Here is a 21,703-nt window from a genome sequence, read left to right as displayed (position 1 = left end):
TTATTTATGTGACATTATTAATGTGATTGCCGGTTATTACACAATGGAGGCCATCGTCTTACAGCAGGAAGGATCTCTTCTAACTCACATAATACTGCCATATAGTGCCAAGACAATTCTGCTGCACACAGACCCAACTATATCCCCATATAGTGCCAAGAATACCACAAAGACAATACTGCAACACACAGCGCACATCGTACCGCCATATGGTCAACAAGGCGATACTGTAAATCAGACCAAATACTTTCATAGAGAAGGGGGTAGATCTGCTCAGCCTTTGGGTAATTACCAGGCAGGGGTCCGGCTTGGTATGTGCCGCCATCATGTCCCTAGTATCAAGGCTCTGGCCTCCAATATGGCAGAAATCTTAGCAGCACAATCAAGGAGAGGAGTGAAGATTTAGGCGTCTGCAGCTACGGCGAGTGGGATAAAAATTCTGCTCCTAGCCCCTCCCAGATTTAATTCCACAGAGGTTGTGTTTGTAGTCTGTAACCATGGAGACGCATTATAAGGTTCTGCGTAGGAGCTGTATACACAAAACGATGATGCTTTTTTTTTTTTTTTGTTACTGCAGCTCCAAACCCTGCGCTCAGCTCTGCTACATCTACCAGGATGTAGGATCAGTACAGCAGATCCTGTGCGCTTATACCGGCTGATGTTTTACCAGCGGCTGTAAATGAGAAATTCTCAGATGCCGGCGCTGTGTGCAGCAATGGCTGTGCACACCCTCCATTTATCCCAGCGGGGAGCGCACAACAGCCTCTCACAATATCAGCCGCCGCCTCCCTTACACTCGGAAACATCTGCTATTTTTATGTCTTTCCGACAATATAAATCTCGGGGAAACAATACTAATTTAGGAAGAATGGCGAGAGCCCGGCGCTCACAGATGAGAGCGGAGAGATGGAGAGATAAATTCTACAGATAGAAAGATACAGAGGGGGCCGGAGGGAGAGAAAACAAAGAGGAGTCCGAGAAAGGACCGAGAAGGTTAGAAGGAATCGGTCACCAATTTTTTTGCAATTAAACTACCACCCCCCCCCCCCCCCTCAGGGAGGGGAAGAAAAGTCATTTATAGAAAAATCCTTCTTTTATGTGAAATCTCACCCATATAGCTTTAAAAAAAAATGTCCTCCAAAGTGGTGTGAAAATGAGCAGAAAAGAGTCATATTTTACCGGAGATGAGTCAAGTTTAGAGGCTGCAGGGGGAGTGTCCCTTCTGTTCTATAGTTTTATATGAGATAGGAATCTCCTCTTACAGGACACATGAGGCTTGTGGCTCAGTGATCTATAGGTCAAAGAAAATGTTAGGAACTGGATCTTTACCTGCAGCTCGTGTCCCCTAGAAAGTCTTTACCTGCCCATATCTCTCATTCTGTATATCACAAGCCTGATGCGATCTGGATCCAGTGCTATGGGATTAAAGATAGGCGCATCTGAAGCTACATCTCCCGGTAACCACTAAACTTGACTCGTCTATAAAAAATATGACTCTTCTCTGCTCATTTTCACATGGCGTTAGCAGAGATTTTCAAACACAGATTCCAAATGTAGATAGATAAAAATAACTTTCAAAAATATTAAATAAAAATTAAAAAAATGAAATGCAGGTGGGTGCAGAGCTCTATGGCCAGCAGTGCAGTGACAAAAGAAAAATTATTCCAGGATTGTAGCTTCACTGCTACTGTGTGAGTCTCCTGCCACAGTTCTCTTAGTTCTTCCCAGAGAAAATACCCAACACGGTCGGCAGGGTGCACAGCAGTGTGAGGACACAACCCAAATGTTCTTGGAGATTCTACAATACTTGGATAACAGTTGCTACACCACACACCAAGGTAGGATTACATATCCCTCCAGATACAATACCTTACCCTGGCAGCAGTGTGAGGATGTGCACTCTTAGAGATGCAGTCTGTATGGTCAATATAGTCAACAGATTCCCTTTATTTTAGCAGTGCACAGCAGTGTGAGGACACAATCACAATGCTCTTGGAGATTCTACAATCCTGAAATATAAATCCATAGATCAAAGTCCTGCAGCTGCTTCTAACACACAATGATCTGAGTACAGATCCCTCTAGGGACAATATCTTACACAGGCTGCAGAGAGCACAGAGAACAGCAGTGTGAATACACAATCGCAATGCTCTTGGAGATTCTACAACCATGGAAAATAAATCAATATATCGCCGTCCTGCTACTGCTGCTTCTAACACACAAAGGTCTGAGTACAGATCCCTCTATAAAACATACTTTACACTGGCTTCAGAGAGCACAGAGAACAGCAGTGTGAGGACACAATCGCAATGCTCTTGGAGATTCTACAATCATGGAAAATAAATCCATAGATCACAGTACTGCAGCTGCTTCTAACACACAAAGGTCTGAGCTCACACCTCTCCTGGGACAATACCTTACACAGGCTGCAGAGAGCACAGAGAACAGCAGTGTGAGGACTTGTGCTCTTGGAAATGCAGTCAATAGTAGTTATATTCCTGTACATAGGGGGCAGTATTATAGTAGTTATATTCCTGTACATATGGGGCAGTATTATAGTAGTTATATTCCTGTACATAGGGGGCAGTATTATAGTAGTTATATTCCTGTACATAGGGGGCAGTATTATAGTAGTTATATTCTTGTACATAGGGGGCAGTATTATAGTAGTTATATTCCTGTACATAGGGGGCAGTATTATAGTAGTTATATTCTTGTACATAGGGGGTAGTATTATAGTAGTTATATTCCTGTACATAGGGGGCAGTATTATAGTAGTTATATTCTTGTACATAGGGGGCAGTATTATAGTAGTTATATTCTTGTACATAGGGGGTAGTATTATAGTAGTTATATTCTTGTACATAGGGGGCAGTATTATAGTAGTTATATTCTTGTACATAGGGGGCAGTATTATAGTAGTTATATTCTTGTACATAGGGGGCAGTATTATAGTAGTTATATTCTTGTACATAGGGGGCAGTATTATAGTAGTTATATTCCTGTACATAGGGGACAGTATTATAGTAGTTATATTCTTGTACAAAGGGGGCAGTATTATAGTAGTTAAATTCCTGAACATAGGGGCAGTATTATAGTAGTTATATTCTTGTACATAGGGGGCAGTATTATAGTAGTTATATTCCTGTACATAGGGGGCAGTATTATAGTAGTTATATTCCTGTACATAGGGGGCAGTATTATAGTAGTAAAATTCCTGAACATAGGGGCAGTATTATAGTAGTTATATTCCTGTACATAGGGGGCAGTATTATAGTAGTTATATTCCTGTAAATAGGGGGCAGTATTATAGTAGTTATATTCCTGTACATAGGGGACAGTATTATAGTAGTTATATTCTTGTACATAGGGGGCAGTATTATAGTAGTTATATTCCTGTACATAGGGGACAGTATTATAGTAGTTATATTCCTGTACATAGGGGACAGTATTATAGTAGTTATATTCTTGTACATAGGGGGCAGTATTATAGTAGTTAAATTCCTGAACATAGGGGCAGTATTATAGTAGTTATATTCTTGTACATAGGGACAGTATTATAGTAGTTATATTCTTGTACATAGGGACAGTATTATAGTAGTTACATTCTTGTACATAGGGACAGTATTATAGTAGTTACATTCTTGTACATAGGGGGTAGTATTATAGTAGTTATATTCTTGTACATAGGGGGCAGTATTATAGTAGTTATATTCTTGTACATAGGGGGCAGTATTATAGTAGTTATATTCTTGTACATAGGGGGGAGTATTATAGTAGTTATATTCCTGTACATAGGGGACAGTATTATAGTAGTTATATTCTTGTACAAAGGGGGCAGTATTATAGTAGTTATATTCCTGTACATAGGGGACAGTATTATAGTAGTTACATTCTTGTACATAGGGGGTAGTATTATAGTAGTTATATTCTTGTACATAGGGGGCAGTATTATAGTAGTTATATTCCTTTACATAGGGGACAGTATTATAGTAGTTATATTCTTGTACATAGTGGGCAGTATTATAGTAGTTAAATTCCTGAACATAGGGGCAGTATTATAGTAGTTATATTCTTGTACATAGGGACAGTATTATAGTAGTTATATTCTTGTACATAGGGACAGTATTATAGTAGTTATATTCCTGTACATAGGGGCAGTATTATAGTAGTATATTTTTGTACATAGGGACAGTATTATAGTAGTTATATTCTTGTACATGGGTGCAGTATTATAGTAGTTATATTCTTGTACATAGGGACAGTATTATAGTAGTTATATTCCTGTACATAGGGGCAGTATTATAGTAGTCATATTCTTGTACATAGGGGGCAGTATTATAGTAGTTATATTCTTGTACATAGGGACAGTATTATAGTAGTTATATTCCTGTACATAGGGGCAGTATTATAGTAGTTATATTCTTGTACATAGGGTGCAGTATTATAGTAGTTATATTCTTGTACATAGGGACAGTATTATAGTAGTTATATTCCTTTACATAGGGGACAGTATTATAGTAGTTATATTCTTGTACATAGTGGGCAGTATTATAGTAGTTAAATTCCTGAACATAGGGGCAGTATTATAGTAGATATATTCTTGTACATAGGGGGCAGTATTATAGTAGTTATATTCTTGTACATAGGGACAGTATTATAGTAGTTATATTCCTGTACATAGGGGCAGTATTATAGTAGTTATATTCTTGTACATAGGGACAGTATTATAGTAGTTATATTCTTGTACATAGGGTGCAGTATTATAGTAGTTATATTCTTGTACATAGGGACAGTATTATAGTAGTTATATTCCTGTACATAGGGGCAGTATTATAGTAGTCATATTCTTGTACATAGGGGGCAGTATTATAGTAGTTATATTCTTGTACATAGGGACAGTATTATAGTAGTTATATTCCTGTACATAGGGGCAGTATTATAGTAGTTATATTCTTGTACATAGGGTGCAGTATTATAGTAGTTATAATCTTGTACATAGGGACAGTATTATAGTAGTTATATTCCTGTACATAGGGGCAGTATTATAGTAGTTATATTCTTGTACATAGGGTGCAGTATTATAGTAGTTATATTCTTGTACATAGGGACAGTATTATAGTAGTTATATTCCTGTACATAGGGGCAGTATTATAGTAGTCATATTCTTGTACATAGGGGGCAGTATTGCAGTAGTCATATTCTTGTACATAGGGGGCAGTATTATAGTAGTTATATTCTTGTAAAAAGTAACAGGTCTATTACTATGAAATTGAGCTGCATAGACCCTGTGTGACAATGTGTGGAGCCTGGGGGATAGATGGCTGGTCATACAGAACTGTCACTTATAAAATATTCAACACAAAGGAAACACAGGATAAAGAAAGATCTCTGATTTTAATAGTTTTTGTTCATTAAAAAAGTTTAAACCTGCATAGCAATCATTTCAAAAATAATTATTTAATGTTCCATAATTAAACTGTACACAGCCTAGTTCTGAGACGACAAAGCTCGGTGGTGGTTGTAAGCGGTCCAGTGCAATGGAGTCCAGACGGCCAAAGTCCTGGTTCCAAACGCTTTGTGTATTCAGTGTGTGGAAGCGGCGTAACCGTTCATAAGCAATAGTCCGTGTGTGGATGGAGACGCACTGGGCAGAAGGCTCATTCCGGTGGCAGTAAAGTCTCAAAGTCGTTCAATGTCCCGATATTTCTTTCGTAGAATCGACACCTGATCCTTAAAGAGCACAGGGTCCAGTCTCATCTGTGAGTGAATGAGCGGCATATAGCCAAACCAGCTGGCAAACGTATTCATACAAGTCTGTCTCTGAGCAAAATGGTCGGGGTCTGCCCAGCGAGAAGCTCTGGAGGTCTAATGGGAATAGAAAATTACAGAAATATTAAGTACATGTACATAGGGGGCAGTATTATAGTAGTTATATTCCTGTACATAGGGGGCAGTATTATAGTAGTTATATTCTTGTACATAGGGGGCAGTATTATAGTAGTTATTATCCTGTACATAGGGGGCAGTATTATAGTAGTTATATTCCTGTACATAGGGGGCAGTATTATAGTAGTTATATTCTTGTACATAGGGGGCAGTATTATAGTAGTTATATTCTTGTACATAGGGGGTAGTATTATAGTAGTTATATTCTTGTACATAGGGGGCAGTATTATAGTAGTTATATTCTTATACATAGGGGCAGTATTATAGTAGTTATATCCTTGTACATAGGAGGCAGTATTATAGTAGTTATATTCTTGTACATAGGGGGCAGTATTATAGTAGTTATATTCCTGTACATAGGGGGCAGTATTATAGTAGTTATATTCTTGTACATAGGGGGCAGTATTATAGTAGTTATAATCTTGTACATAGGGGGCAGTATTATAGTAGTTATATTCCTGTACATAGGGGGCAGTATTATAGTAGTTATATTCTTGTACATAGGGGGCAGTGTTATAGTAGTTATATTCTTGTACATAGGGGGCAGTATTATAGTAGTTATATTCCTGTACATAGGGGGTAGTATTATAGTAGTTATATTCTTGTACATTGGGGGCAGTATTATAGTAGTTATATTCCTGTACATAGGAGGCAGTATTATAGTAGTTATAATCTTGTACATAGGGGGCAGTATTATAGTAGTTATATTCCTGTACATAGGGGGCAGTATTATAGTAGTTATATTCTGGTACAATTTTTATTTTTTTATACTTATTAACCAACATACCTGTCCCATCATGGTCTCCTTGTACTGCTTTTTCTGTGTCACTTTGATTGGCGGCAGCTTTGTAACGGCCGACACCAGGAAGTTGATTAAGATATCTTCACAATTGGCTAATTGGTCCACCATGTTTTTCAGACTGGCAGGCAAGTAGTTGGTGTACAGGTAGTGATAGTATCTGCAGAAATAACACACAAAGATAAACTTCTCTAAAAAGAAAATATTTTAATAGATCAGAATTTCATTCTCTGCTCAGTGTTAATAAAGCTTTGGGCTGGATCGGCAGGGGGGCATGTGACTAGATTTGTGATGCACTTGTAGAAACAGGATAACACATGGAAATTTAGAAGTGTGACCTTTAATAAAATCAACCCTTTTAGGATGTTTGTAGCAGTGTTATTCAGACTCAGACTATGTTGCGAGTAGGAAAGGAGGACCGGCAAGACCCTTGAAGTCCCCTGTATTAATACAGCGCCGTTTCAAATAAACTTCCCATGATGCCCGAAATAGGATTCCCAAGTGCCCCCTATTTAATCAGTGCTGTTGGGCATTCACATCTATGAGACGTCTGTGATCGCTATATCTCGAAGCCCAATCGATGTAGACCATGGGTCGAGGAGAGGACTGGTTAGTGCCCATTCCCCCAACACGGAGAGTCTCAGCCTTCGATCATCAGTGATCACTGTATGCCTGATCGCCTAAACATGTAAATAGGAGTCATTATAAGCACCGCCCCTTTTATAGGAAATTTCTCTTCATTACATGACGGCAAGCCACTTACTTGTGGTAGATAGCAGCTCCGGTTAGTACCATGGAGTAGTCATTAGTCCACTTGGATGTGTAACCCCATCGCTCTTTTGTGCTGTCCCAAAAATGACTTCGGGCCGGGTAACCGACAATCCTTTCTGGAAAACTTTGCCAAACCGTAAAGGCAAAATCCACCTGGCAAGAAAATAGAGGTGGTCATGACATTGCCCGTATCGGCACCCTAGGTAGCTCATACGATAACATCACCATGATGAAAGTATTCACCGAAATTCATGAATTTAACTGGAAATACGCCATGCGCATAAGAATACAAAAAACTCTATAAAATAGCTTTTTCACATAATAAGAGCTCGGAGACAAAGGCCGGGCGCCACTTGTAGACCTCCTTAAAAGCCGCCATGTCACAGATATAATAGAGACACAAGAACGATCATTATCTACTCAAATGTCTCTAAACCGGGCATCACGCCTCTAACGAATGTAAGTGGCTCAATTATAAGCTATGTTTAAAGAAGAAAAAAAAAAAAAACCGGGAAGAAAAATAAAAAAAAAAAATTAAAGAAAAACACACTTCTGCTTTTAACCAAACTGCTTGATATTCTAACCTAAAATTATGCACATTTTAATGTATCCATCAGCTGAAGTTCAGCACACCGTAGCATTAAATTCACATTTATAGTGCTGCCCTTTTTATTTATTTTTTTTTTTGCTTGGTTTTATTATTATAATGCGGTTTTCTTATAGATTGACCTTCCGGAGACAGAAACTTAGTCAAGGTTATTTCCTTTACATTCAGTGATTTTAGTGGACACGAATTTTTTGGATTTCGAAGACATATAAGTATGGGTATATACAAGCAGTTCCTGCCATGGACAGAAGGGGCAGAGCTTAATTCAGTTAAAGGGATTTTCCAGCCTGATGATACTGAAGAACAATCCATAGGACAGGTTATTCATATCAGATCATTAAGAGGTCAAGGACCTGGGATCACCAACAATCAGCTAATTCTATCTGCCTCTCGAGCAAGAATCAAGGTAACTGGAACAGCTTCAAATTCCGTGTAGTGGACAAGTTAAACTTATTGCTATATATAGGGGATTACAATCTGGTCGGGTACCCCTATGATCATGTGTACTAAAGTTCGGTACTCGCCAACAATTGTAGATGTGCAGCATGCGTCAAGACGCTCTACTGACTGTCTGTGGAAGTCCGTGGAATGACCGTGTGGAAGCTACCCGAGCACCGTGGTCCAACACTCACATAGCATTGAATGGAGTGGCAGGATGTATACTCAATTATGGGAACTCCTTCCTGATAATTGTTGGACATCTCTGCCATGGGACCCCCCCCACTGATCAGATTGCTATCCCCTAAACTGTGGATAGGGATCACGATAGTAGGTTCAATCGGTGTTACTCGAGCATGACCCATTCCGGATGGTGCATGTTCAACCTGTTGCTGAATCTATTAGGTGGGACTGGACTACCTCGACCATATTGTCACCCCCTATCCTATGGATAGGATTTTATTCGCAGCACATGGATGGTCCTTGAAGTCCTAGCCCAAGGCTGGTTCCTACAACAATGGACTTGTTCAGGGCCCGGGTTACATAATAGGTCTCTACCGGCTCATCAAAAACGCCAACTTAGAAGCAGAGTAAATTTTTAGCTTTTGAAGAGACGCCTCCTTTAAACATTTGGGTTTCTTAGAGGTGCAGCATCGTAATTTCACTATAACGAAGAAGTTTTATTCGCGTAACCCCATCGGGTATCTTAAGAAGTTGTACCGAATGACAAACCCTGCACATAGTCTGAGGCCTGGGAAAGCATCATCCTAAACCCCCGAAGCCCCAGCCCTCGGATACTGCTCTTCTGTAAAGCCGTTAATGATTCAGTAGTTTGGACGACTTGTCTGGTTCTCTCCGTGCCCTTTTCCTCGTCTTCCCAGCGGACGGCGGGTATGGCAGGAGCAGACTCCCTGACATCTGCTCATGAGCCCTTCAGGCTGGAAAGTGAAGCAGCAGTAAGAGCGCGGCGTGTGAGGAGAAGACGGCGTAATAGTAAGGTACAACACTACGTAGGAAAGATCTGCCGCAGCGGCTCCGCTTTCACAGGGTCTTCTGACTAATTGAGGTTAATTGCATCATTACTACGAGCTGTGTGTACGCACTGATAGAATTATCGACGTTAGCATCCTGATACTGCAACGGAGTCTCTGCTCTGTGTGGACGCGGATCACCCAGAATATGGGAAATTTTTACAAATATTTAAATTCGGGCCTTGTTTTTTTATGCTAAATTACATAGAAATGAATGGAAAATGAAGATATTTGTGGGACAAAAAATTGCGAAAAAACCCTCATATAAACAACACTCAGTGTGAACAAGGCAAGCAAAACCTGTAGGGGAGATTAATCAGAAGTTTCTGAGGTAAAACTGAACAGTTTTACCTCAGAGACTTCTGATAAATGTCCCCACACTTGGGGGGGAGATTTATCATCAAGTTTCTGAGGTAAAACTGTTCTAGTTGCCCATGGAAACCAATCAGAGTTCAGTTTTAATTTTTTAAACATCTGTGGGAAAATGAAAACTGAGCTCTGATTGGTTGCCATGGGCAACCAGAACAGTTCTGCTTTAAGAGGCCTATGATAAAGCACAAAACTGAATCATTTTTGAGGAATGAGGCACAAGCTCGCCCCGTACCTCCACATCCATACAATGTCAATCACAAAACCCCAGACTGATCCGGGCCGCAAGTGTCCGGGTAATGGGTCTTACGATTTACACAGGGATGTGCTCTGCGAATGAAGCACTTGGGAGCTATGCAAATCTGTTACAGAGGAAGCCATGTGTAAAAAGCACAAGCATAGCACAACCGCCACAAAATATGACAAAGCCAGACAGCCATTTGATGATGCGACGCTGAACTCTAATGGGCCCAGTGCGTCCATTTTGGATTAGCATTCCATTAATGTCACATCGGTTAATGTAGAGGTAGAGAGAAGATGAGCGGGAGGATAGGCTTGTCACAGAGATAATCTCACTCGTCTGCTCAAAACAACAATTACACATAAAATGCAATACCTTAGGCGCCGCACCGGCAGCCATGTGTACCCTGCAGGGGAACGCACTCATAGGACACTGGATATTATATGAAAGCAGTGACTAAGCCCAACACGTGTCAAGCATTACAGAAATGCCGAAATAAGAAATGTTTTTCAAAGAAATTATTCAGGATCAGATGACACCAGTGTCCCAATTTGACCCTTAAAGGAGATCTACGGTCAAAATCAAAGTATGATAAACCATGGACACTTATTCCTAGATCCAGGCCCCGTGGCTGTGGTAGTCTCCCTATATTTGTTATGTATTCCATACTTCCGTCTAAAATTAACCTTTTTAAATTATGCTAAATAAACCATAAGGCTATAATTACAGGCCATGTTACAGCCACCTGACATGGCTGCTACATTACCACCTTTTGATAATTTTAGCTTTCCTAAACCATTTAAGAGTGAAGAAAGTGGGTTTTCCACCTTAGACATTTCTGGCATATCCAAATAGATATGGGATGCTAACTTTCTTCAGAATGGGGGTCCCTTAAAAAGTTGGCCACTCTTTTACATAAGTTGCCTTGACTGCCTTGTAGATAATCCCTGAAGTGATTCGGCAGTCTTGCTATTTACTTTTGTGCTGTGTGCAGACTCTCCATGCTTCTTTTGTTTACATATCTGAGTTCTGCTGAATAGGAAGAGCTGTAAGAGGAGAGTTATGACTCATCTTGCTCTCCCATCATAGTATCATAGTTTATACGGTTGAAAAAAGACACATATCCATCAAGTTCAACCAAGGAAGGGGGGGGGGGGGAGCGGATGAGGAAGAGATTTAAGGGAAACAATTCTATAGAACATAACTATCCATCATTTAGGTGTAAAAAGGTGTTATTTAGGTGTAAAAAGGGATCAAGACCGTTCTTGAAGCTCTCTGCTGTCCCTGCTGTGACCAGCGTCTGAGGCAGGCTATTCCTCAGATTGTCACCGAGGACAGAGAAGGAAAGATGTCAGACAGCGAGAAGAATGATGCAGTGGGAGACGCAATGAGGACGGCTCAGAGCAGTGAGAGCCGGTAGCTGTGTGTATATACAGAGGGCAGCATGGCGAGAACAGGGAAAAGCTGAAGCTCTTAAAGAAGGCAAAGACACAGGCACATATAGATGGAGAGACATGTCTGATGCAACAGATTTATTTAAAAGTAGCCAACCCCTTTAACCCTATATCCCATCCATGGAAGAGGGGCGTTGAGTTATAGAGAGCCACACATCTACGAGAGATCTCATTCCCCCGTTTTGTAAATCGGTAAAGGTGCAAAAGCTGGGATATTTATAGATTTTTGATGTTGCAAATTTGTGAACATTTGCGTCTTATAATAAAGTTGTACAATATTAAATAAAAACAAAAAATTGTTGTTTTCTACAATATAGTGACCCAACAATGGTATTCACGGTGGTAAATAATTGCAATACCACCCATAACCAGTAGACGGGGTTGGCACTACTTCTGTCGACAACCCAAAAAAAAAGTACAAAAATATACAGACTACAATTTAAGGACGGAAAAGAAAAAAAAAAATGAAGCAATCTTGGTGCCTTCTGATAAAGTAGTAGGTGTCAGAGTTAATTTCATTACCCGGTCGCACCTTGTTATATTTCCTGGCCGCCTAATGGGATAATTCATTAAAAGTAGAGAAATGCAAAAAGGAATAGCTTCCCCCCCTGCTCAGTATTCTGAACCCTTCCCGGCTTTGCCATCTCCGTAATTAACAGAATGGAATCTCGTTTGGCCTATAGGACTCCGTCTCGACGCTCTTTTCTTCTCCCGGTGTAATTATCCGCTCACATTCGAGGCATATGCAAACATCTTAAGTTCCATGGGAAATGTTTGATTTTGTGTTGGTTATGGATAATCCAATCTTGCGCCCGAGATGGGAGATACTGTTCACAAAACATTAATTAGTGAAATAAACGCCTCGGAAGACAGCTTTTCTGGGAATGACGTGATGAGCAGATAATATGGAACGCCATCCTTCTCGGCGCTCTCTGTGCGGTGACATTATTAAAAAAAAAAGAAGAAAAAACCCAATATGCAAATGAAGAGCCCAATTAATGAACAAAAAAAAATTATATATATACCTGCCCTGACAGTAGGAGAAGGTGACGATATAACAAAATCCTTATGCTAAGGGCATAAAACACTGTAATAATGATATGGGTAGAAAGTTTTTGCATGTAAAAAAAAAAAAAAATTAAAAAACACACAACAAAAAAAAAAAAACTGGAAAAAAAGATCCAACTTTTCAGACTTTAAATTTGTTCAGGTTATTCTCTAACTAGATTGTTACTAAGACGATCAGAGTTCTACTTTCGGTAAGAAAAAAATACATTAATGAACAAAGATTTAGGAAATGAAATTTTTTTTTTTTTTATAAAAATGGAAAAAATAAAATCGAGACAGCATCTAATTCTCTTTGAATTCTTTGAATAATTGCACCACGACTCGCTAAAGGATGACCAAGAAGAAGTCAGTTCAAAACAAAGAAAAAGAACCCATCAATAACCCCCCCCCCCCATTCTCATAGTATTTGGGTCGATGGAATTACGAGACTTCCCTAACAATAGATTGTTACAACCTCCACTTTTTTTGAAGCTTACTTTTTATCTAGGACACAGTCTTTGATTTACAGTGATGATTTCAGAATGTGGCCTGTGAGCTCCACATGGAATTATTATAAGGTATATTATAGGATGTCCCCTTTAAGTTGAATTTGATGTACACTTAAGCTAATCCTCCAGTAGGACAATGAAAAGTCATAATATCTTGGGAATATATAGGAAATTTATTTGGTGTCATCAAAGTTTTTTTTTTTTTTTTCAATATGCCTCCAACTTTGTTTACCAATCCTTAGAGAATTCTGAATATAAAAAATAAAAAAAAATTAAAAAGGTGCACTTCATACAGTGTGAGACAGGCCCAGCAGAGTACAACAGGATCCTCCTGTGGGCCAACGATATGACCTATTAAACAACCCCATACATACATCTCCTTTAGAGTGATGAAAGATGGGCCATCAGAATTTTTTTTTATGTGATGGGTCTTAAGGAACACTTGTATGAAACTGAGAAAATTTTATTAAAGCGTTTGTCTGAGGGTATAAAAAAAACTCTCAGGGGGTGGGATGGGGCTGGTTAAAAAAAATAAACATGTACTTACCTCCACGGTCCCTCCCGGCGTTCAGCACTGCAATCTCTTCGATCCGTGGCTCATGTAAACAAACAGGGGCACGGAAGCTGCACTGCATTCAGCTTCCGGCCGGCCGAGCTGGCCAGTCACACCCAGCCGTCCCTATTCCCAGCGTTGCATCATGCGGGACGGGTGGGCGTGGCTGGACACCTCGGCCAGCCGGAAGCTGAACGCTTTCATGCCGCTGTTTGTTTACATGGGGCACGGACCGGAGAGATTGCAGATGGTAGGGACTGCAGAGAGGTAAGTACATGTTTATTTTTTTTTAACCCGCCCCCATCCCGGCGACCCAAGGGGTTTTTTATACTCTCGGACAACCCCTTTGAGCTGGCCATTCTGAAGTTTCAACCCCCGCTGGTGTATAGCAAGACAGATTTATGAAGATGCGCCAGTGTGTTCCACCACCAGTATTAAATCCGTTTTAGGTGCAGCCCAGTCAGTTTTTTGTGTGGGAGACAATAATAAATACGACAGCCTCTCCCTGCCAACTTTAGGGGAAAGTGGCGTCTGGGTCGGGGAAATTGAGACTTTTTCCATGCCTTGTCCAGCAGAAAACCGTTAAAAAAAAAAAGAATTGTCTTTTCTTCACCAGTTTCCAGTCAAATACTTCATGTCCACTGGAAAAAAAACCCTCTACTGGTTTTACAAAATAATTGTAGCCTCCACTATATGTATAAAACTAAAACTTCTGATAAAAATACAATACAAAATATATAAATATAAAGTTAATGCTATCCACATAAAGTAAAAAAAAAAAATTATGTGAAATTTCCCCTTTAAGCCTCAAAAAGTTTCATGTTCTATTAAAAAAAAAAAAAAGTTCCTTGTAAATGACATTCATACAATGTTCCCGTTTTTTGTCAAATCATTTTGAAAGTGTTTTTCTCTCTCGCCTTGGTGTCAGGATGTTGTCCTTCACCACCTCATATTGGTATCTCAGCAAATAAACAACCAGAAAATCAGCTCTGTTCTGTCAATGTGACTCTTAATTATGTCGGAGAATGGTTTCTGTGAGGACCAAACGTGCCTGACGGCGCCACGAGGATTATCTGCCGCCAAAATGTATTATACAGACAAAATTTACAACTTCCAAGTCGACAAAACAGACCTGATTTTATATCAAGTCCTAAAACTGAAACCCAAAGTCGGTAGTAAAATAATAAAAAAATGTAAGCTATTATCTAAAATTATTGCAATGTTGGGAAAAAAAAAAAAAAAACTTTTTTTTTTTAAAAATGGCTCCATAGATTTTATGCAACTGTAATCTTAATGGTCCTTAGGCTGTCAGTTGTCTTGGAGAAACCTTCCCCCCCCCCCCCCCCATAAAGGAAACCTACCACTTGTAGTGGCAGGTTTCCGATGGCAATATCGGGCACCAGCTCAGGGTGAGCTGGTGCCGGAGCTTATTTTAGTTAGTGTTTTAAACCGCGGTATCGCGGTTTAAAACACTTTTTAAACGTTGTAGCCGGCGCAGGGAGGTACGCGCTCGGTGCTTACCGTGCGCGCGGCTCTCATTCACTTCCTATGTAGCCGCGTGCACGGTAAGCGCCGAGCGCGTACCTGCCTGCGCCGGCTACAACGTTTAAAAAGTGTTTTAAACCGCGATACCGCGGTTTAAAACACTAACTAAAATAAGCTCCGGCACCAGCTCACCCTGACCTGGTGCCCGATATTGCCATCGGAAACCTGCCACTACAAGTGGTAGGTTTCCTATAAGTTTAACAATGATTAATCTACCCAACACCAAAAGGATTGGGCAGATGAAACCCAAATGTCCGATTATGGTCTCTCCTGACAAAATGGAGCTCCGCTGATATAGGATACAATATTGACACAAGCAGGTTTAACCAATTCTAATTTAATATGTAAGGGCACATTTTTCGTCCCATTTTGTGTGCATATTACCCATATAGAGCCAAATAATAATTAGGTTTTATTTACATTTTTTATATTTTACATGGAGTTGTTACTTCTTCATGGTATTATACCATCTGAGTACTGTACTGTGGTCAGGGCCGGCGCCAGCGCTTGGCATACTTGGGCAGGTGCCTGGGCCCAGGGCTCCTTGGGGGGGGGGCCCACATAAGCCTGAACTTCAGCTTTTGTCAAGATGTGGATTTATAAAATAAAATAACATAAAATGCATAAAGAATAAAAGAGGGCACAGTTCTAGAAAATAAAAGATTAGTATTAGTGGAATATGAAGGTACTTACCTCTGTTGTAGAAAGCACCGTGTCCTCATCCAGGCTGAGAACGGCATCAGTCGCTATGTTATCGTAAGGAAGAAACCGACTGCTCATGACCTGCATACACAAAGAGGAGCAAAGTCATTAGTAAAACTGGAAAAAAAACAACAACAAAGCTTTCATATAAAATAACAAAAACACACAAAAAAACCCAAAAAGATAATAGCCAAGGCTCTGCATTAGTGTGCAGCACTCATCTCCTCCTCTGATCTCTTGTATTTCCAAAGCAGACAGCGTGCAGCTCGGGAACACTGATCACCAGGAGGTCACGGACCTCTGCAGAGAGCAGATTTATGGTTCTGGACCGGCGCCATGCAGCCCACATCCAAAGTAACAGATAATCGCAGGAGGCTGCACCACTGGCCTCCCCGCAGGGCAGGGCTCCACAGGAGGTTTTGTAAAATGGAAATGTTGATGGCTACTAAACAACAACAACAACACGAGATTACACCCTATCGAAAAAACTAAAATTTAAAAAGAAAAAACACCAAAACTTCACCAACTACATATAAAAACAAAACGGCGAATGGGCCAAAATGTTTAATTTTTTGTGGCACTTTATTTGTTTTTAGCACATGTATGCACGGTATATTCCTGCCAATCCTCCTCCTGCATTTGGCTAAACTGTTCACTGGTTACAAGAATTTTTTTTAATATGATTTTTTTATGCTTTTTTTTTTTACAATGTAGTCCTTTGGGTGACTTCTGTCCATGTGAAAGAATTTGTTTCCATCTGGAAGATTTTCAGACAAACTTTCGATGGAAATCAGTTGTGAATAGCCATTCGTTCAGTTTCTCAGTATATCGTATTTTTTATACAGAATTTATGTTAAATTATGTTGATCGGTTTCACTTTTTTTCTTGTAAACATAATTTGTTTCTTTTTCTATCTCCTAGGGTTCCAAAATAAAACATACGGTAATTAACAGTTTGGAGCATAAAGTCTTCTTCAGGATTTCATCAACATCTCAAAATTGTGAGGACAGGCCAGAGGAAACTTGAAGATGTTGCCCAGAAGGAGAAGATGTCGTTCTTGATTTTGTTTTTTTAAAATATCGGTTTATAAAATTTTTGAAAAAACTCAGAATGGGTTAAAAAAAAAATATTCAATAAAAAAAAAACTGTCACTGCAATATGACACTTAGTAGGATCCTGCTTAACCTTGTCCTCTCTCAACACATACTAAATGCCCACCCAGGAAATTGTTGCTGACATTTTCAGTGCTGAAACGGGACCATGGAAGCATTGGAAGGACATTGGTAAGAGATGACCAGTAGATTTTTTTTCCCTTTTGTTGTGGCTAGATCACCTTCCCATGTAATTCTATGGGTGCATTCACACAGATGTGGGCTCCTCAGCCACCTGTATGCGCCAAGTGCCCCCAACACGAAAAAAACAAAAAAGCTCAGAGCAGGTCCTGGTCCTGTCCTTGCTTGTGGTTCTGCTTTCTCATAGAAATCTATTAGAATATGAAAAATACAGATACACAGATGTGAAATGTGTTGTATTTGTGGATACTTGATAACATGATCACCTGATCGTTGCGAGTAGCTACGGCATCATTTGCCAATCTCCCGTTTTCTTTTGGAACCGCATTAATCGATAAGAAACGGGTTACATGTAGACCATTTTTGTGGCCATACGGATCAGAATCAGGTAAAATATTCTTGACAACCGGACTGCAAAGACGGCAAAGAGACCGGTCGTTTGTGGCCATTGAAAGTGCGCAGGAGGCCTTCAAGCCATGATTCTCAACATCAACCAAAAGTCAGCAAAATATGATAAGATATTAAAAAGATTTTAATTGGAAATGAAAAAAAACAAAAAAACAAAAACAAAACAACATATAGTGTATAGTTTCAGTATTTGGTCACCAAGCAAAATAACTTCCGTACTTCTAGATGGACCTGACATCCTCAGCCTAGAGCAGCTATTAAGGGATTAAATAATTCTTAGGCCACCGGTGGCTGAACCTTTCCGTTAAACCTCTGAGAGCAGCGTCCAAAAGTTCCAGGATGTATTTATTATCGTCTCAGAAATGACCCGCTATCTGACAGGGTGACAGACAGTCCATCACTCCGGTTGAGTCCTGTAATCAGGAGTGATGCGCTCCACTAAAATGGTTTTTCGAGACATGTCTGGACTAGAGATGTCGTAGACAAATGAATCAGTTGAATCAAGATGAAGGTAGACAAGATATTATTCCAATGAAGGATATCAATCATGGTTTATTTTCATTCTATTTATTAATGGAAAATCCCAAACTAGTGTCTTTTGGATTGTGGTTTTTTTAGGATACCAAAACTATCTACATGAGGAAGGAAATGAAAATCCTGCGATCATATCCGTCTCAGATCTTTAGAGGTGCTACATCCCTGGTGCCCAATGGAGCTCAATACCCTTGTGCAAACAACCCATCTGGTCCTACAGGTTGAGAACCAGTCAGGGCCGATACCAGGAGGTACAAGCAAACACTGTGATGATATTTGCCTTGAGTGAATAAAGAAAAGAAGAATTTTACCAAAATTTGCCCAAATTCTCTCCCCTTACATCATTAGAACAGTCAACAATGTCACACGTAGAAATGGGTCCATAATAATGGTGGATGCTCTTACACTTGCGTTCTTTGTTTGGTGACCAAGTATAGTCGGGGATCAATTCAGTCAAGCTAACTATCTTGGCTAGAACCGTGGCTAGAGTTTAGTATACTACAAAGAAACCCAATCCTACATGGAGAGGGATAGGCTAACCCTGTGATATTTGGCTGGGTTGGATTGGAACTCAGATTTTTAAAAGGGTAAAGAATCATCGTATTTGAAGTTGTCGAAACCCTTCTAGAAACCTTTGGAACATCAAGTCCTGGAGAATCTGGATCGGTCAAACCAAACGACTTAGCACTAGGTTTAACGAGTGTATCTAGAAGAAAGTATACCATAAAGAAAACCCACTCCTATATGGAGAGGGAAATGCAAACCCTGCGATATTTGTCCTGGGTTAGTTGGGAACTCATATATTCAAGGTGGTACAGAATGTTCTCGGATGCACTGGGGCCCCGGTACGTGATGTCGTTAAAAGCCCCTCGAGAAACATTCGGAACATCAGGTCCGGGAGAATCTGGATCGGTGAAACCAAGTGAGCACTAGTTTTTGTTTTTAAGCTCTTTTAGGCCCTGGTGTCTGTTGGTACTCAAATTCTTACATGGAACAACACGAATGCCCCATCACATCCTGGAGAATCTAAATCAGTCACGCCAATAAGCTTGGTTCTAAATTTTGGTAGCGTACCAAAATAAAACCTCAACCTATATAAGGTGGGGCATGAAAATCCAATGAGAACATTTGCCTTGGGTTAATTAAGATCCTATTAGAACAAAAAAAATATTTTCTTTAACCCTATCCGCACCCTGGTGCCTAATAGTCTTCAATAATTGCCTAGGAACAGTAGACACACTCCAACAAGTCTTAAAGAATGGAAATCGGTCAAAATTAGTTCATCCCTATATTTTAAAAAATTCTTTGGAACTCAAATTTTGGTGAAAAACAAAAACTTTTTGATGCATTTTAAAGGAGCCCGAGCAATATTTTAACAAAAGACGACGTGTTGGGTTTGATCTCTTTGCCAAAACTAAACCAAGTCAAAAAGAAAAGCTAAATTTCTTCAGCGCTCCAGAAAATTAATCAGGGGGTTGACTCTTTTTTTTCTCCACCAAAAGTCTTTGTATGTTTACTGTAGCCTGGCACAGAGCGGGGCCTCCGCTAGAAGGAAGGAGCACAACACTACCCCATGCCTGGGTGCACACAGGAGACTTGTTTGCGGGAAGAAATAAAAAAAAAAACAGCATCAAGGTCAGCGCTTACACAAGGTGAAGAGAAGCCGCGTCTGAGAATTTTAAAAGGATCTTCGTGTCTGCATAGCTTAAAGAGAAATATCCAAGTGGGCTCAGCGTACCAGAAACCCTCCTGATGCAGTTTACATGTCCACTGGCGCAGGCAGAAACCATTAGCAGCCAATTTAACAGGGGATTGTGTTCTGTTTTTTATTCTGACCACACAGTTCCTTACAAAAAGAAGTTTCCTAGTGACAGGAGGACACTGCAAGGCCTTTCAGCCATCGCTTCATCACCTGCATACAATAAGTGGGACTTTACAGAGAACAGCATGGAGATCTAAAATACTCATCTTCTTTATTTTGATTGATGAACAAATACCATTTTGGGGCTTAAAGGGAACCTGTCATCAGTCTTTGGCCTAGTAAACCACTAGCAGTATGTTGTCAAACAGTTGAGCAGCTTCTACATGATGTTTCGGTCGTGGTCCGGTTTGGTGGCATCATCCAAAGTCATGGAGGCGGAGAGTTTAACACAAGTCAAGCTCTCCCTGCCTCAGAATGCCCCCTTCACTGTAATTAATGGTCCTGCATCCAGGGACATCATTGATCAGATTTCTTGAAGTCCAGCACAGGATGTCAAATCACATGGGCAGAGGCGTTTAGAGGAAGCGAGAGTTAAACTTCAGTGACAAACTCCACCTCCCTGACTTTATACATCTAACTTACATCTCACTTCAAAGTTGATTCTCTGGATGATGCCACTAAGCTGGGCCATGAAAGAAACAAGATATAGAACTTGGTCAACTGCTTGACGACATACTGGTAGTGACTTATTAGGCCAATTTCTGATGACAGGTTCTCTTTAAAAAGTAACCCTATATGATGCCACAGCACCAAATGGCGGTTATATACAATACCATTTTGACCTGCTAGGAGGACAGTGTGATTTCCTGGGCATGACCCCCTTTAAGCCACTTGATGTGGAGGTGATTTAAGGGGCTAACTTTGGCGCGATTCCTGACAGGGTAAAGTTACCTAAATTGGTCCCCTATTACAAAGCACAATCTTCAGGCTGCTTATTGAAATACCAAGTGTAGTAATTCCATTATAAGTATTCTTTCTGGCTCACAGAAGAGATAAGTCTGGGTCCTCTCATTTTTAATAAAGCCCTGGCTCGTGTTCAGTGGATAAAAAGGGCTGAGCAGCAGAATGGTCTCACCTTGCTCTCCCCTTCAATAACTATGACAGGCACAGCAGTGGCAGGCCAGCGGTGTTTGGCAGGGAGCGGCTTGTCACAATTCCACAAGACTATGATCTAGAAAAATATAATAAACAGATACATAAATATTCCAGCAGTCAGCTCCTCTCTCTACGCATTGTTTCCAAAATTAAAAACAATCTCTGGAAAAAAGTCAAATAAAAAAACAGAATTATTGTGTTTAGGGGTTGAAAGAAAGGAAAAACAAGCACAAAGGTTAAAGAAAAAGTACATTTACGAAGTATTAATACTGAAGTAGGGATAACATATATTTGTAACACTGAATTTCCCTGTAAAATACTTTCCTATCTATTCTTTACTATAGACACTAGATAGATCCAAAGCCCCTCCCACCTGAAGGCTTCTGGTTAAATACTACAGCAGTGGGGAGGGGCCGCTGTGGAGCAGATCACAACAAAGCCATTATGAGGGTACTACCCTAGGGTCAGTGCGCTCCCCTAGGGCTAGGGAGCTCCCCGCTTAGGGTCAGGGCGCTCCCCTAGGGTCAGTCTATCATCAATCTAAAATATCTTTATTTTTTTTAATTTTTTTTACAAGGAAATATAATAAAATGAGAC

General features: G+C 40.1%; 1 protein-coding gene and 1 long non-coding RNA gene across 2 annotated transcripts in view; one reads left to right on the top strand and one right to left on the bottom strand.

The window, feature by feature from the left end:
• Positions 1–5,378: 5,378 nt before the first annotated feature.
• The window catches only part of EXT1 (exostosin glycosyltransferase 1), a 192,844-nt gene continuing 176,519 nt past the window's right edge, over positions 5,379–21,703 (bottom strand). Inside the window, exons 7-11 of the mRNA XM_072151285.1 lie at positions 21,087–21,182; positions 16,007–16,096; positions 7,512–7,672; positions 6,737–6,908; positions 5,379–5,868 (exon numbers count right to left, since the gene is read on the bottom strand). Coding sequence (XP_072007386.1) covers positions 5,683–5,868; positions 6,737–6,908; positions 7,512–7,672; positions 16,007–16,096; positions 21,087–21,182 — 705 coding nt within the window. The 3' untranslated portion in view covers positions 5,379–5,682. The remainder of the gene's footprint in view (positions 5,869–6,736; positions 6,909–7,511; positions 7,673–16,006; positions 16,097–21,086; positions 21,183–21,703) is intronic.
• On the top strand, positions 9,115–17,172 carry LOC140132477 (uncharacterized). Its single transcript, XR_011855662.1, has 2 exons — positions 9,115–9,562; positions 16,937–17,172. It is a non-coding gene; the product is annotated as an uncharacterized lncRNA (long non-coding RNA).

Source organism: Engystomops pustulosus, chromosome 5, assembly GCF_040894005.1.
Source record: "Engystomops pustulosus chromosome 5, aEngPut4.maternal, whole genome shotgun sequence".
Lineage (NCBI taxonomy): Eukaryota > Metazoa > Chordata > Amphibia > Anura > Leptodactylidae > Engystomops > Engystomops pustulosus.
This window is presented reverse-complemented; position numbering and strand designations above follow the sequence as displayed.